Source organism: Dermochelys coriacea, chromosome 6 (genome assembly GCF_009764565.3).
Source record: "Dermochelys coriacea isolate rDerCor1 chromosome 6, rDerCor1.pri.v4, whole genome shotgun sequence".
NCBI lineage: Eukaryota > Metazoa > Chordata > Testudines > Dermochelyidae > Dermochelys > Dermochelys coriacea.
The window spans coordinates 29009487-29025995 of NC_050073.1; the positions used below are offsets into that span (position 1 = coordinate 29009487).

Consider the following 16509-nt stretch of genomic DNA (forward strand, 5'->3'; position numbering starts at 1 on the left):
TTATCTAGTGTGGTCTCCTGCTGGATGAAAAATCAGCTAACAGGGAATGTACACTTACTGTAACCTATCAGCTATACTGCTCTGACTCTGTTTTATTCCCTTCACTTGTCTATGTGACACTGTCATTTACTGATATTATGTAGCAGGCATGGCCCAACTGCGGCTCCTGAGCCGCACATGGCTCTTTTTACAGTTAAAGTGCAGCTCATGGAGCCCCCCCAGACACCCCCTATTCTTCGCCTACTAGACTGGGCAGAGGGAGCTTGTGACTTCTGCCCTGCGGTGGGGTGGTGGGACTAGGGGCTTCTGCCCTGCAGGGACGGGGATGTTAAGGCTTTAGCCCCATGCCCCAGCAGGCGCCGGCCCACAGGGCAGGTTGTGCATGTCTTGCAGCTCTCAGACTTCTGAAGATTATTGTATGCGGCTCAGAGGATTAGTAAATTTGGCCACTCCTGTTATTTAGCAAAAGAAAGGTAGAGTGGTTTAAGACTCTGGACTGTGGCTCAGGAGACCTGGGCTCTGTTCCCAGATCTGCAACAAACTTCCTGTGTGACCTTCAGCAGGTCATTTAATATCTTTGTCCTTCAGTTCCCCATCACAAAATGGGAATAATGACACTTATTTTCTCCACCTTTTGTTTGTCTTGTCTCTTTAGAATATAAGATCTTTGGAACAGGAACTACTTCTTGTTGTGTATGTACAGCACTTAGCACAACAAGGCCCTGATCTCAGCTGAGGCTTAGTCCGTACTGTTACATAAATATTCACAATAAGAAAATAACTTATACTGTAAATAATAAAGTTTTAACCACCCCAAAATGGTGGCAAAGTGATTTCCAAACATTTCATTAGCATATTCCAAATAGAAACTCTCAAAACTCACCTGAGTTATGCTTCACAACTAAAGCTGCTATCAGATCTGTTACATTTACAGTAAGTTGGTTAATAACACTGAAACATCTACCTTTATCATCTCAGTCTCAAGCTCTGAGCCAGTGCTGACCAAATGCACTGAGGGGGAAGGGATGGTCTAGAAAACTTACTTGTTGCACTTCATCTTGGATTTGCTGCTGAACTGGGGCTGGTTGCCTCACTATGTAGTTTATCTGTCCAACAATGGTTTGCTGAACAGGCTGAGGCTGTTTGGCTTGATTCAGCTGCAAGCTTGGTTGCCCTTGAGCCTGAAGGAGAAGCTCCAAATCCTTTTTCATTTCTTCCAGTTCAAACTGGTGGTGCATTATGTCCAAACTCTGTTGTACGACTTGTTCATGAGCGTTTTCATTCTGACTGGATGTGGGAGGCAGTGGCTGTGGTTGCTGCTGCATGTGGTTAAGCTTCAGCTTCTGAAGATGACCAAGCTGCACTTGCACAGCTGGAGTCTGCAAAGCAGGCTGTGCGTTCAATTGTTGCACATGACTGGTATGAACCTGATGAACATCTTGTGGGGGAACCGTGTAAACTGGATGTGGAGTCTGCTGTGGCTGTTGAGCTTGCAAATGTTTTCCCATCCTCACAGACACATTATCCTGCTCTGAATGGGATGGTTGCTGTAGACAAGGCTGCATTATTTTCAAAGGCTGAGGTGTGCCCCTCTGCTCTTTTTCATGCTGCTGAATGTTGTATTGCAGTAGAAAATGCGGTAGCAGCTGCTGTTGCATTTCAAGAGGATGTCTAAAATGCTGATGATGATGGCTCATCTTGTGCTGAAGATGCTGACTCTTATTCATGTGAGGAATGTTGAGGCAATGGGAGCAACACACTGGTGTAGGAGACTGAACAGGAGGGGGAAACTGATGTGACTGGTTATTGATAGCCTCAAGCTGTGGTGCTGGCGAATGTTGTCCATGATACACTGATGTCTGTAATCCTTGTATATTTCCAAAGGTTGGGACATCTGAATGAGGAATGTGTCCACCTTCCATTGTTAAGCTACCTGTGGAAGCAGTACAATTACTTTCGCTACAATTAACTGCTACCTTCACTTTTTTCTAGACAATGAACTGGGATCTTGACAAATTGTTTAATTTACTACTTTATGGGTAAATTCTACAAAGGCAATTTCTTTGTCTCAGGTTCAATTTTGAAATGACTCGCATCCTGTTTAAAAAGCCCTTCAGGATAACTTCTCATTTTCTTCTATCTTTCCCACTAAACAAAACCATTGAGGATACATTTTCTAAGAATTGTGTATGATTTTAAATCCCACAAAACTCCCTGATGTCAGTTGGACTCATGATTAAAACACCAGTCACCGCTTTGAAAAATTGTCACTCAACTCCCATTATTTTAACTGATGGATGTGGCCAAAGCTACCATTTTTTACTAACATATAAACTTAAGTTCTCATCCATAAACATAGGCATATGGAATATTTGTTTTCAGAATGAAAGTAAGACAAATAAATTGGATGGATGTCATGTAGAAGAGAATCATAAAATCACAGAAGACAGACATGGCCTAGGAGGTGATTTTGTCAATCCCTCTGAAAGAATAGGATTATTCCCTACAGTATATTTTCTGGTCCTTTATGCAGTCTAGTGTTAAATGTCTTAAAATGGGATGAGGAATGACCTTTTAGATCTTTGATCAGAAGACTGAACTAGATTACTGGAAAAACCTACTGCAGTCAGCCAATGTATAGCTGGTGGAAGGCACAAGATTGAATGCATGCATATATATTATATAAATATATATACACACAACAGACCAGATCCTTAGGTCCATCATGTCTTGTGCATCCGCTGCAGTGTGTCTGGGGAGAACAAAGTTGTCTTTAAGCCACCTTTGTGCTCCCCAATCCTGACTGTGCCAGGCACTGGTCAGATCCCAAGGCCATCCAGCATCAGGGGATGACTGGAGCATAGGGATGCCCCAGCCAAGGCCATTCTGTGGAAGACAGGAGGAAATAGTATAGGACTTGCTACAGTGGCTCTTTTCCACCCAGGGAATCCTCCAGACTGACTGACTAGGCTGACTTTAGGGCCACTGAAATAGTATAAAGCTGCCACTTGCTAGGGAGGATGGGGGCCAGTTTGCTCAAAACGGTATTTGGCATAAAACAGGCAAAGATAAACCTCTGGATTTGAATTTGGCATTGAGTGTTACTACAATGTATGTCATTTCAGTTAAATGTTTATGTTCAATAAAATATATAGCATGAATAACAAAGGCATATACAGAGTAACTTATAATTTGTGGTTTAGGTTTTGTTTTAATGTATTCTAATAAAAACTGGAATTAACATGTCCAGCTCTTACCCTTCACTTATTTCCTTCTCCTAATAAACTTTCAAATAATTAGGACACAATCACATAGCAAACAGCTTGAAATTAATACGTCATTATATAATAAGTTGTTTTAGCCATACTAGTCCCAGGATATGAGAAATAAGGTGGGTGAAGTTAAACCTTTTATGGGGTATCCTATAGTATCCATATAAGGTATTACCACGCCCACCTTGTGACTATTACATAATAAAGCACACAAACAGCTTGCTATGTCATTGTATTCTGTATATTATCATTATAAAATAACATAAGTGTATGTTCCTGAAAATCTGTAATGTCTTCCTGTGTCTTTTACTCCTCTTAGTTAAATGTATATTAGCTGTTCTGTTTTCTGACCATAATTAGTGAAATTTATTCAAAGACCCCCCACCACCACTCTTCACAAAACCAAAGTAATGTCAGTTGCATAGTTTGGTTATATGGGAGTTGCACAATAATAAAGGGGTCATACTAAGCCAGCACTTACCACCTGGGTGCCTCATATTTTAAAAGGAATTTTATTATTAATCATTTACCATCACATAGTATTGTGTGTAAATTCTTTATATCTACAGTGTCAGACACTTTTTTTCTTGGACAGCTGATATATTGTACATCACAGTGTAATAATACTTAACATTTAGTGCCATTCAGCTGCTCTGAAGTGCCTCATGGCAGAGAAATAAGGTTTAACGAGACACTATATTTTACACTATCATGCCCTGTACAATTTCTTAACTAAGGACAGCTCTTTAAGACAGGGGCTTTCTTTATCTGTGCATCTAGTACAGCTTTGAGCACCAGCTCTTATCAAATACAGAAAATCATAGTCATCATGATGTATTTTTCTTACCTAAATTGGACAATTGTTTAGTCCAGAAAGAAGGGTCCCAAGTGAATCTGATCTTCCAAGGAGGGCCTACTTCTGTGCTACAGTTTGTCTCCAGCAAATGCTGTATCTGAAACACAATCTGGTGAAAAATCAAAGGATCATTGTTTCATCCAGTGGATTTAAAATCATTATAGTTTAATGTTGAAGAAACATTAAATCCTTAAAAACGTCATTGAGCGGGAATGAATTTAGCCCAATATCATACAAAGCTCCTCTAACCTCGGCTCCCAGACAACATTCAGATTTATGTTGTGCTGCACAATATGTTTTCTCTTAGTTTTTATTTGCAGGCAACAAGAGCCCCATTCTGAATTTGGCTTTCCCCTGCACCCTGGCCTTGTGTGCGGAGTGCCCTGGTAGGCTCCTATCTTTTTAGGGCTCCCCGATCCCTGACTTATGGCTCCTGCACAGTTCAAGCCAGGTTCACAAGGCTTCTCCGACCCATTTCTTTCTGATTCACTACTTTCCTAATTAAGTTACCCTCCTGGATCTTCATTCATTGTACCACTGCACGATTTCCTCTAACCCAGACAGTGGGTATTACTCTTACCAGTTCCTTACTGAAGAGGAATGGAATACTGTTTTTACTGCACACTGCCCAGTTGATAAAGTTCTGCACATGTTCAAACTGCCGGTTTAAAACCATGATGCCTTGAAGTTGTTGCTCCAACTTCTGTTTCCTCTCGCTGGTAATTTTCTGGTGATAATGAGAAATAGCATATTCTGCATAACTTTAGCCAGCGTTCAGATATACTTACTACATACAGTCAGTGTGCATCATAAAAGGCATTGTCTGGATGGGCACTTGCTGAAAATTTGGAACCTCTTTGAACCATCAAGTAGAAAGAGAAAACAAAGCTAACAGATAGGTTCCCTTCTTATGCAACAGACACTTCCAAGTTCCACAGGAATGGATGGGAGCTCAACCCTGAAAAGTGCTGAGCTCTGATCCCATTTTAAGTTTGAGAGAAAAAATATTTTGGTTAACTGATACACTATAACTTACACAAGACATATTCTTTCTTCTGGTTGGGGTTAGGATTTAACTTGCCAAGGCGATGTCAGAAAAACTCTCTTGTTAAGCCACTTTTCAGTATCACTGGTATCATCCTCACTTACCTCAAGTTGCTCGAGAAGGGCGTTTGTTCGTTTATTGATTTCATTTATCAAAACCATCTTGGCCATTTTGATCTGATTTTCCACTTTTCTGTGCAAATGTTTTACTTCAAATAACCTGTGGGGAAAGTATAAATACACCTTCATGAATCAATCAGCATTCCATTTATTCAGCATTTGATAGTTATTAATTACAATGAGAACAGATCTGAGAATTAATAAAAGACTTAGGGCTTGACCCATCTTCCACTGAAGCTAATGGAAAGATTCCCATTGATTTCAGTGGAACTAGATCAGGCTTTCAAACACTTCCCGACTGGTCTTCTAAAATTGCTTCATATACACAGCACAAGTCAAGAATATTTAAGTTGGCAGAATTTAATTTTATTTTTTATAATTTTGATGGATAATATTGATGTTTTAAGCATTTTTATTTGTATCTATTTAAATTTTCACAGTTGCACAAAATTATGGTTTTTAAGTATCTGTAAAAATGTTCATCTATTTAAATTTTCACAGTTGTGGGAAATTATATGGTGATCTGACACTAATTATTTAACAGAAGACATTGAGATTCAATAAATTAAACCTTTATAACCATTAAATACAAATTTCCAGCATCGAATGTCAAAATGTACAAAGTAAATATAATTAAATCAAACTCTTATAAGTTCTCAAGCAGCACTTTCTTTATTTTGCCCATCTGTAAATTTCAATGATCATGGATGGAAATTTTTTGGTTTTGGTTTGTGCGGTGAAATCAACATTTACTGACATTTACTGATAAGCCTAAGAATATTCTACACATTTTACTCTTCTCCCTAGGGAACAGAGAAAACTAGATCTACCCTCTGCATACCAGAAATCCTCACATGGTTCAGATGGACAGCTGACAACAGAGAGGCAAAATAAAGAAAAACAATAGTCTGAAATAAATATGTTTAATTTACTTTCAGAAAAATTAATGTCTAATTAATTACTTCATATCATACTACAGTATAGATGGATTTTATATGGGTTTGAGGGTTTTAAAACTGATCTCAACTTTTCCATTAATTGGACTGACAGCAAACAAATCCAGCATAAGTAACTGAAAATCAGTTCATATAATGAACTATCTTCTACTGTTACACCATTTAGACTATGTCTACACTAGAGATCTTACAGCAGCACAGCTGTACTAATGCAGCTGTGCCACTGTAAGATCTCTCCTGTTGCTGCTCTATGCCGACGGGAGAGAGCTCTCCCATCGATATAATTAAACCACCCCCAACGAGCGAGCGGCGGTAGCTATGTCAGCAGGAGAAGCTCTCCTGCCAACATAGCACTGTGTACACTACCCCTTATGCCAGTGAAACTTATGTCATTCCGGGAGGTGTTTTTTCACACTCCTGAGCAACATACGATTTGCCAACATAAGTGCTAGGGTAGACATGGCCTTAGTTCATGCAGCTTGGTTGACAGGTTTGTTGAAAAAACAAGTGCTAGATTTTTATATAATAGATAGTTCTGATCTTTTCTTGTTCTACTTCAGTATTACTATATAATATCAAAATATCTTTGGAAATTGCAGTCAATTGTCATACGTTCTTTCAGTCTGCCCCAGTTCTATAGTACTGAGAAATGGCATCTTTGCCTGTTTAACTGCATAGATATATTTGAGATATTTAAATCTACCTATTATTTTCTACGTTTAAAGAAAAAAAAATCTCGTACCTTTAGCTACCACTGGCTAGCTGCATTTTAACCGAAATGGGATTTTTACTGAATACCTCCTGCCATGTGCGACGGTTACCTGTCTTCAAGCTGTTTAGCTGAGACCTGCATCCCAGTTTTTCTCTCTTCCACTTTGGCTGTTACATTTTCTAGGATAACCCTCTGATTCTGCAAAGCCTCTTCAAGATGCATGAACCTGGGAAAGTAGGGAAGTTTCACATGGTTTCCCGTTTTGTTCACAAATTAGCCATTCATCAGGTCATCCCTAAATATTTTTCCTTCTTTGCTAGGTTACAATAAGGCATTGTCGTTACTTAGCAGACTGAGAATAAATCAGAATAGAATTAAGAGCTCAGTTGTGCCTGCCAGGACACACTGGGAGCTGCACCAATCCCAAACGAATTTGCCCATTGTTATTTTCCACCTGTTGCTACCCTCTTTTATTGAGTGCAGTTTATTATTTCTCTCTGTGCAGCCAGCAAGCTCTGCTGGTGAGCACATAGGGTGTGCAGAGCAAGGGGCTTTCCTCCACAGCCTCTGGAGGGCTATGAACCCCCAGCAAGGGAGTTGGAAAGGAACAATCCCTACACTCCCCCACAAAGATTCCAGCTATGCCTGGGTTTTACATGGGTCCTTTCACCCTTTCTATTCTCTACACAAAGGTTCATGCCTGGTCTTGCCTTAAGTGCACGTGCCTAAGCCCTAGATAAAAACATAACTGGGATCAATCTATTTAGGAGAGGAGCAACTAAGGACACACTACAGACAGTCAGAGAAGCCAGGTTTGTATTTCTTATGGATTTATTTCAAAAAAATATTCTTTGCTAATTTGAAAAAATATATATAATGCAAGACAAACCTTACAGGCCATATTACTATCTCACAACCTGAGCTGCTAGATTGCACTGATGAGAAACTAATATTTATAGAAAAATTTCAAAGGGACCTCAATCTGAGCATCCAAAATTGTTCACCTAAAACTCAAAAAGCACCCGTCTTGTGGTGTGCATGTGCAAATACATCTACCACCTAAACACAGACTGTCTGCACAAATACAGGCTGCAGTAAAACAGATACGTCATTTTCACTGCCCACATTCACTCGCTTCCCATATTCTTCTGCTTCCCTTCTAACCCTTGCCATGCTCCCACCTTCCCTTCTAATCACCAACTCTCTATATTCCCCGATATCCAACACCTCTGTATCCCCCCACCCATCCTGTTCCACGCATTACTACCCACACATAGTCACAGCCTTACCTCACAAAAATCTCCTTCAATATCGACATAAAAACTTCCCATGGCGCGCACACACCTTCTCACAATCACAGTCAAACTCACAACGTTGACCTCAGAATTCTTTTTGTAAAAATAATACATTATAGACTCTTTAAATAAAAGTATGTCTATTGGTGAGATTTCTTAGCTATGCCAAGGCCAGAATTCAGGTTAGTCTGATTGTGAGGAATTGGATGTGCACATGGTGGTTGGGTAGATACTGGAATTGGAAGGGTATGAGCTGCAGAGGCTGTGAGCATGTCTGCGTATTAAGCTGTTTAGGTGCAAGGCATGTGAATTGAGTTTGGCATGCCTGTTAAAGTTGTATTAACCTGTGATTTCCTTGAATTTTGGTGACTGCAACCTCAAGGCCAAGTTAACTGTTTTTAGGTGGGGTCAATAAGGAATTTATATTTGGTACCTGTGTTCCTTGTGTTCGGTCAGAAGGCAGTTGCGGCAAGTAAGGACATCACAGGTCTCACAAAACAGTTTAAGGCTCTCTTGACAGTGTATGGGGCAAAACAAGGAAAACTCATTTGCTCCCCCTTCAGTTCCTGGAAAATATAAGACAGTGGAGACACTGAACACTAATTGCAACTGTGGCATTGCAAAGCTGCCTTGGTTTTGCCTTTTACATATTCCATTGTTGCCAACTCTCATAATTTTATTGCAAATCTTGATGTTGTTCTTAAAGCCTCAGCTCTTGGAGTCACGTGGGTCTTACATGAGAAACTTACTTTTTTAAAAAACATAAAAGTTAAGTTTCTAGCCTTTATGGCTGTAGAGCAAAACTTGCAAACATGACCTGAGTGAAGCCTAAAGGCTCAGAAACCATATCACAAAGCAAAAGAACCCAAATTGTAGTATTTTTAAAATCTCATGATGGGGGAGGGGGGTTGATTCAGGACTTTTGAATACTTTAAGTTGCCAATATTGATACTGTAACAAAGAAATTGGTGTAACATGCAGTAAAATAAGTATGTTAAATGAATCCAAAGTGAGGACAGAAGCAAGGAGATTGTTTATTTCTAAAAAGGTGTCTGTGGGGTTTTCTCCACACTCATGTTTGGCTTCTGTGTTCAAATGCAGCATTACGTAAACTTCAACAACTTGTGGTTCCTGTACCTGCTCTTGTACGCTAAAACAGGGGAAGCATTAGTCCCTAAACAGAAGTGATAAGCAATGCACAGTGGAATGGCGAAGTGGGAGGGTTGCATGTATGCAGTCTATACTTGCCTTCCCCCACATGGGGAGGAATGGCCTTAGAAAGAGAGACAGAACTTGGGAGCAGGGTGAGAGAGAACTCAAAGGGATGGGGAGACAAGAGTAACAAAGCCCCCTTTCTAGAATTATATGCTCACAAGTGCATCTGTGTTGAAAACTCAGAAACTATTTTCTTGAATCCCAGAGGCTCCAGATAAGTGTTCAGACTTGAGATCTCAAACTTAGTCCACCCACCTAACCATTTTAAGGTTCACCTGTCACTAGTTCATAATAGGGCAAAAGCAGTTTACAGAGCACATTTTCATCTGTGGAGACCCAGCTTAGGTCGCAAGTGAAAATAAATGTAATATCTCCAAGTTCCACTTCATGCACATTACCAAAACTTCACAGAGTTTGCCATGACAGGCAGTCTTTGTTGAAGAGAGGCTGAAGGCTCAAACAGGTCAGGACTAAGGTGCTGTCACAGAACTATGCCGAGGAGTTCACACAGCCCCTGCCCATAACATGGCTGAATCTAGCCCATGTTATTAGGTCTTTTATAAGCATGGCATTTTTGGGGGGAGGGAGCACATAATCACATCCCAAAGGAACACCCTTGCGGGGACTGTGTCCTGTGCCTTCATGCAGTTAAATCACAAGAAGAATCCAGAGATGGACTAGCAGCTTTGAACCAACGTATTCTAATAAGACACATTTGTCTTGAAGCTGACGACGTCTTTGTTTCACAGGATATTGCCAGTGAAGAAAAAAGAAGGACCAGTCAGAGAGAGTGAACTCTTGCAATCTCAGGCAGATCCCTAGTTCATTGTGTGCTTACTTATGCAAAAATATATTACTCTGCTCACAGCTGAGTCTCTCTCTGATGTACTATATAATACAAATCTATTCTTCCTTTGGTGAGCCAAGAAGTTTGGCCCAGAGAGCCAAACTATTTCTGAATTGAGAAGTGTGGGTTTTAGTTCAAGACCATTGCTAACACATATTTGTAGACATTTTTTTTAAACACATGCATCAACCACGTTAATCCCTGTTCTAATTCAGTCACTTAATGCTAGTTTCAAAGTCATGATATAAAAGACACAATAGACTCCTGAGGTTTGCTTACAGTGAGGCCCTTCTTGTTTCTGACACTTAGAATAAAAGTATGGATGAATAGAATCCATCCACTGCCTTTCAGGACAGCATGAATCTGAGTAGTTAAAATCAAGTATCTTATTGCCTTCTTGGCTAGATTTCTAGCCTATTCTCAATATTGATGATTAGGTTCATTTACTGCCTCAAAATTCAAAGCTCTCTTTCTTTCCATCCTGGATTTAATGTGTAATAAGATAATTTGTACAAGGTATTAGATCAAATTTTTTATGCAATTGCATTGCATATTTTACATTTTTGATGCATTAGTAACCATGGTGTCATGTTTTATTTTTCATTGATGTGTAATTACCCGACATTTTTGTTTTGTATTATCACTATGTAAAATTTTAATAAACAGTATTATTAAAAAATTGAAGTTGAGCCTGAATTTTATTCATCCCTCTCGTAATAGCCTTCTATGTATCCAAGAAAGAACTCATGCTTCATGAATTCACAATCCCATGTTTTCAATGGGTCTCTAGTTTCTGTGCAAACACCTGCTTATGCATTAAAAATCTCTGCAAAAAATCAAGCAGTTAGATGTTCAAGGGTGATTTTCCTCTACCTTATCAGAGCAGTGTACCAAATGCAGACAGCAACATAATCTGTACCTCAGGTCTCAATCTGAAAAACATCTTGAGATGTTCTGTGTCCCATCTCCCAACAGGCTCTTGAGAGGCAGGATGGTTATACTGTGAAAGTACAGAACCAAGGCTACCTCTGCTGTCTGCATTTTGAGGACAATGCAAATAGCTCTTGCTTATAGAGGGAACAGTTTTTTAAGGTCAAACTGGTCCAAGTACCATGAAACACTCTTATTTACAGTCATACAGTAAAAGCTTCTACTTTGCTTTCTCCCTCTGAAAGATCTGTAGCCTACTGGTGATTTAAATCATTCCAAAGAAATCAATATTTTTTCAGTATGATGTCAGATTTAAAAGACAGCCACTTTTCAAATGGAAACTAGGGAAATACCTTTGTCAGCTATAATCACACAGATTCAAAGCCACATCACTCTAGTAACTCCCAGGACTCAAACATATCAGGTGCCAATTGGCACTCATTACATTGCTTGCATTCTACACTTACTTTTATTCCCAGTTCAGAACTATGCTCTCCATGTGCTATCATAGCATCATAATCCAAGTCAGTTTATTGAGCATCATCTCAACAATAGTAAGGAATCATTTGCCCTATGTACTGGCACTACCATCACTTTCCTTCAGAATGTGAGTTTTGAAACAGATTAAGAAAATAACTATCTAATTCACAGAAGCTTAAAATTAGCATTTTAACTCTTTATTTAAAAAAAAAAAAGATGAACACATATTCACCATTTTGGATCACCTCTTCCAAGGCCTGTATACAGTAATTGTCCTTATCTCAAACAAATATAAGACAGTGTGATCTCTGTGGGTATGTTTACACTGCAATTAAAATCATGCAGCTGACCCTTGCCAGCTGCCTCGGACTCAAGGGACTTGAGCTAAAGGGATGTCTATAAAATCATGAATGGTGTGGAGAAAGTGAATAAGAAAGTGTTAATTATCCCTTCATATAACACAAGCACCAAGGGTCACCCACCAAAATTATTAGGCAGCAGGTTTAAAACAAATAAAAGGAAGTATTTTTTCACACAACGCACAGTCAACCTGTGGAACTCACTGCCAGGGGCTGTTGTGAAAACCAAAAATATAAATGGGTTTAAAAAAAATTAGATAAATTCATGGAGCATAGGTCCATCAATGGCTATTAGATAAAATGGTCATGGATTCAATCCCATGCTCTGGTGTCCCTAAACCTCTGACTGCCAGAACATGGGACTGGATGACATGGGATGAATCAGGGGATGAAAGTGCCCTGTTCTGTTCATTACCTCTGAAGCATCTGGCATTGGCCACTGATAGAAGACAGGATACTGGGCTACTGATCTGACCCAGTATGGCTATTCTTATGTTCTTACAACAGGCTGTTTTATCTTTGCTTTATGCTCAGAAAAGAGCCTACCATTTCCTTGCTTGGGATCAAATATAATTCTAAAAGCTACATTTTATGTGCTGTTTTATTTTTGACCTGTTCTTATAAAGTTTCCTTTCCTTCCCTCTACCATCTGGTAACTGATCAATAGCTCTAATATTAAGTACTCTAACCTGTACATCTTACACAGAGAAATGCCCATTGACTTTTAGGTGAGCTTTGCCTGTACAAGGAGTAAAGGATTGGGTTCTATATAACACCTACAAGAAAAAAGAAACATTTCAAAGAACAGTCTTCATCTATGCTTCTTCCTTGCATCTGTCCTTTATCTCTCCTATAGCCAAAGTGATTGTGCAGCATTCTCTAAAATGCACTTAGATGTGCTCTTTTGGGACTCCTTTATGTTCTACTTTCTGCCTTTCACTCATCTTCTGCTCAGTCTCTCTGACACCCACAAAACCATACACGAGAAAGATGCATTGGGTTACATTAAGGTGTAAACTTAGGCCATACGTACCCTAGCACTTTAGTTGGTAAAACTTATGTCACTCGGGGGTATGAAAAAAAAACCATACCCCTGACCGACATAAGTTACACGGACAGAAGTGCAAGAGTGGACAATGCTATGTTGGCAGGAGATGCTCTCCCACCGACATAGCTACTGCCACTTGTTGGGGGTGGTTTAATTATATTGATGGGAGAGCTCTCTCTGTCGGCACAGAGCGGCTACACAGGAGATCTTACAGCGGCACAGCTGCATCGGTACAGCTGTGCTGCTGTAAGGTAGCTAGTGTAGACATAGCCTTAAATCAGTTTAGTTAAACTGGTGTAAAATACTACTGCAAAAATACTTTATAGTTTATGAATAGCTTATTTCCGTTTAGCTTAATTTGTTCGTAGTCAACTTAAGCTACATAGATATTTCACACATAAAACTGCATTAAAAATATTAAGTTGCAAAGTCAAAAATTCTAAAGTTAGGAAATGCCATAATTAACATTGATATGCAACCTTACTTAGGCCCCCTTGTATGTATGCATTGATACAGGCTTTAATTATATGATCACTTACTAGTTTTTCCACAGAACCACTACTTCCTTCATTGCACAGAAGGGACAGTGCTCACTTAATGAGCACCTTTTCTATATTTTGTTTATCCTCATTGTTCAACGTGTGGCCCCATGCTTTATTTACTGCACACTATTCAAACCCTTCTCTGAAGGCAGAATTATTTATTTCCTCATGGCCATTTCTATGGTGCTCATTACTATAGTATTGGAGAACTTCACAAATATTAATTCATTTATCTTCACAACACTCTGGTGAGATGAGGAGGTATTATCTCCGCTTTACACATGGGGAACTGAGGCACAGAGAAATTAAGGTCCAAAGGGTCCGCTTATTTTGGGTGTCAAGTTGAGCTGCCTAGGACCTGATTATTTTATTTTTTTTAGAGTACTTAGCTTTTTTTAAGGACTTTATATATTCAAAGCACAGCTCCCATTGATTTCAGTTGCAACTGTGAGCATACAGCACTTCCACAAATCAGACCCCAAGATCTCAAATCATGCACCCAGATGAGGAACACACAACTAGTGACCACTTGTGAAAAGTCTGATGTAAGCGACTTGACTAGCATCACACAGGAACTTTGTGGCAGAAGCAGGTATAGTATCCATTTCTCCAGGGTAGCATTCAACTGCCTAAACCATGAGACCATCTTTTCTCTTCCTGCCATCCCCTGCCTCATTCACTACACACCTTCCAATTTCTGCAACAAATGATAACAGACACAGATAACAGCTTCATAGTGAAATACAACTTCCTAACCTTTGATTACTTGCCTTTGCAACTTTAATGTTCTTTTAACATAGCTTGTGTGCAATTTCCTAAGACTTTAAAAAAAAGCAAACTGAAAAAAACAGAAATTCATATTGACACCCAGATGGTTCATCAGCATAGCTGGAACCTTCAGATCACTGCAAGACTTCTACCACTTGAGGTAATGGAGTAACTGATAGCCATAGTAGATCATCCTCCATGTGGACAAGCATTACGGGGGATGAGACACAGACTCTGCCAGTGAATTTCAGATATTTGCTGAAAGCAGAGGAATGATGAGACTCAGGAATCTTGGGTTTCATTCCAGGCTAGAGAGAAGCATGCTACAGTGATCACAGCCTCTTCTACTACTCCCAAGCTTGACCCTTTCTGTGCCATTCCCGCTAAACTGACTTTGTCCCTGTTGTTTCTTCCTCGTCCCTGAATCCTCAAATCAGTCCCAGTTTATTTGCATACTCAGTCCCAATCTCCATGCCTTAGTCTTCTCATTCCAGTCCCAATCTCTTTGCCCAGCCAGTCCCACTTCTTCCCCCATACACCAACTCCTCATCAGATCTGCCTTCCGTCTTCCCTCAACTGGTTCTTAGTCTCCTTGTGCAGTCAGTCCCAGTCCCCCCTTCTGCCTCCACCTCCTCATCCAATCTCACTGTTTCCATCCCAGTCTCCTTGTCCATCATGTCCCAATCTCATCCTCTCCTCCAGTTTCTCTCTTCCCCTACCCTATCTTCAATACCAGTCTCACCTGGCTCCTTACCCCAATCTATTCCTTTCCCTCCCCTTTGGTCCAGTTCTTGTTCCCTCTGCATTCTTGTCAGGCAGCTTCCTCCTTCATGCTGCCTGGGCACCAGCAGCAATGTCACAGAAAACACAGGAGAGCCAGGCTCCCTAACTTGGCCTGGACCTACCATTACAGGGGAAGTCTGACCTTGACCCAATAGCCCTGGGCCGGAGAACACTCAGTTGCTCTGTGAGGATAAAAAAAAGCATTGCTCAGTCAAATGTAAGAGCTGTGAGGAGATGAGTATGCTCGTTGAGCACAGACTCTTCAGCAATTTTAGCTGCTAAACTTTAAGAAATTTCTACTGAACATATGCGAACAGATATTTTTCAAAGGAAGTCCCTACTCCAAATCACAGAGGTGCTAGATCTTCTCAAAGTTGGTCAGAATTTTTTTAAATAGCAAAACAGTGTATTTTTCTCTAGCCTCATTCTTGGAAATGGCTGAAGCATACTGACTCAAACTTTCCAAAAATATTCAGCTTGAGACAGACTCCCAGCATGGAACATTTCAGCCAGAATGGCTAAAGTTTGGCACAGTTATAATCAACTGAATACAAGGTCTTATAATAGGAAATGACAAGTAACCTTATGATAACACCATGCTACCAGCCCCACTTCTAATAAGCCTGGCTTATAATGGAAGTGTCCACAGAGCCTTTTGCACCAGTTTAACTTAATCAATTTTCCATCACACATTAAAGTTCTTTGGGGCAGGGACTTTTTGGTTCTGTGTTTTTCAAAACCTAGCCTACTGGGTTTTTGATCTATAACTGGGGCTACTAGGTACTACCACAATGCAAATAATAACTAAATTGTGAAACCACAGCAACTTTGTGCATAGAAAAGCCCCTAGATTCTTTAACAAAAGTCCTTCTGGCTTAAAAGCACCACTGAAAGGAGCCCCATCAGGCTCTCTTGGGTGGCTGTGACTGTGGGACATGAATGGAAGAATTTGCATTTGTGACCTGGAAGTGTTAAAGAGTTCCAAAATGTTCCATTTCCAGGGGAACTGCTTTCTTTTCCCGGTGAAAGCATAGCACAGGGGCACATGTTTGGTTATGAGAGACTTATCTATTAGAAGAACCACCAAGCAAAGTTCACCTCCTCTGACACAAACGCTCTGAGATGAGGGCTTGTTTCCATAGCCCAACATAGTATCTGTTTGACTCCATGAACATTCATATTTTATCTCAGGAGAGAGCAAAAAGGACAGTTTCCAGCTTGGGTGATAGGCTCCAATCTGAGCTCAGGATAAGAGGCTTAGGCCTCAGCTCAGGTACATGGT

General features: G+C 40.1%; 1 protein-coding gene across 5 annotated transcripts in view; it reads right to left on the minus strand.

The window, feature by feature from the left end:
• TRIM66 (tripartite motif containing 66) overlaps nucleotides 1-16509 on the minus strand; it is a 77703-nt gene that overhangs the window by 32167 nt on the left and 29027 nt on the right. For all 5 annotated transcript variants that reach the window (XM_038406599.2, XM_038406598.2, XM_043515677.1 and 2 more), the window contains 6 exons: nucleotides 8689-8821; nucleotides 7070-7186; nucleotides 5278-5392; nucleotides 4709-4855; nucleotides 4120-4237; nucleotides 1044-1933 (listed from right to left, as the gene is read on the minus strand). In XM_038406599.2, coding sequence (XP_038262527.1) covers nucleotides 1044-1933; nucleotides 4120-4237; nucleotides 4709-4855; nucleotides 5278-5392; nucleotides 7070-7186; nucleotides 8689-8821 — 1520 coding nt within the window. The remainder of the gene's footprint in view (nucleotides 1-1043; nucleotides 1934-4119; nucleotides 4238-4708; nucleotides 4856-5277; nucleotides 5393-7069; nucleotides 7187-8688; nucleotides 8822-16509) is intronic.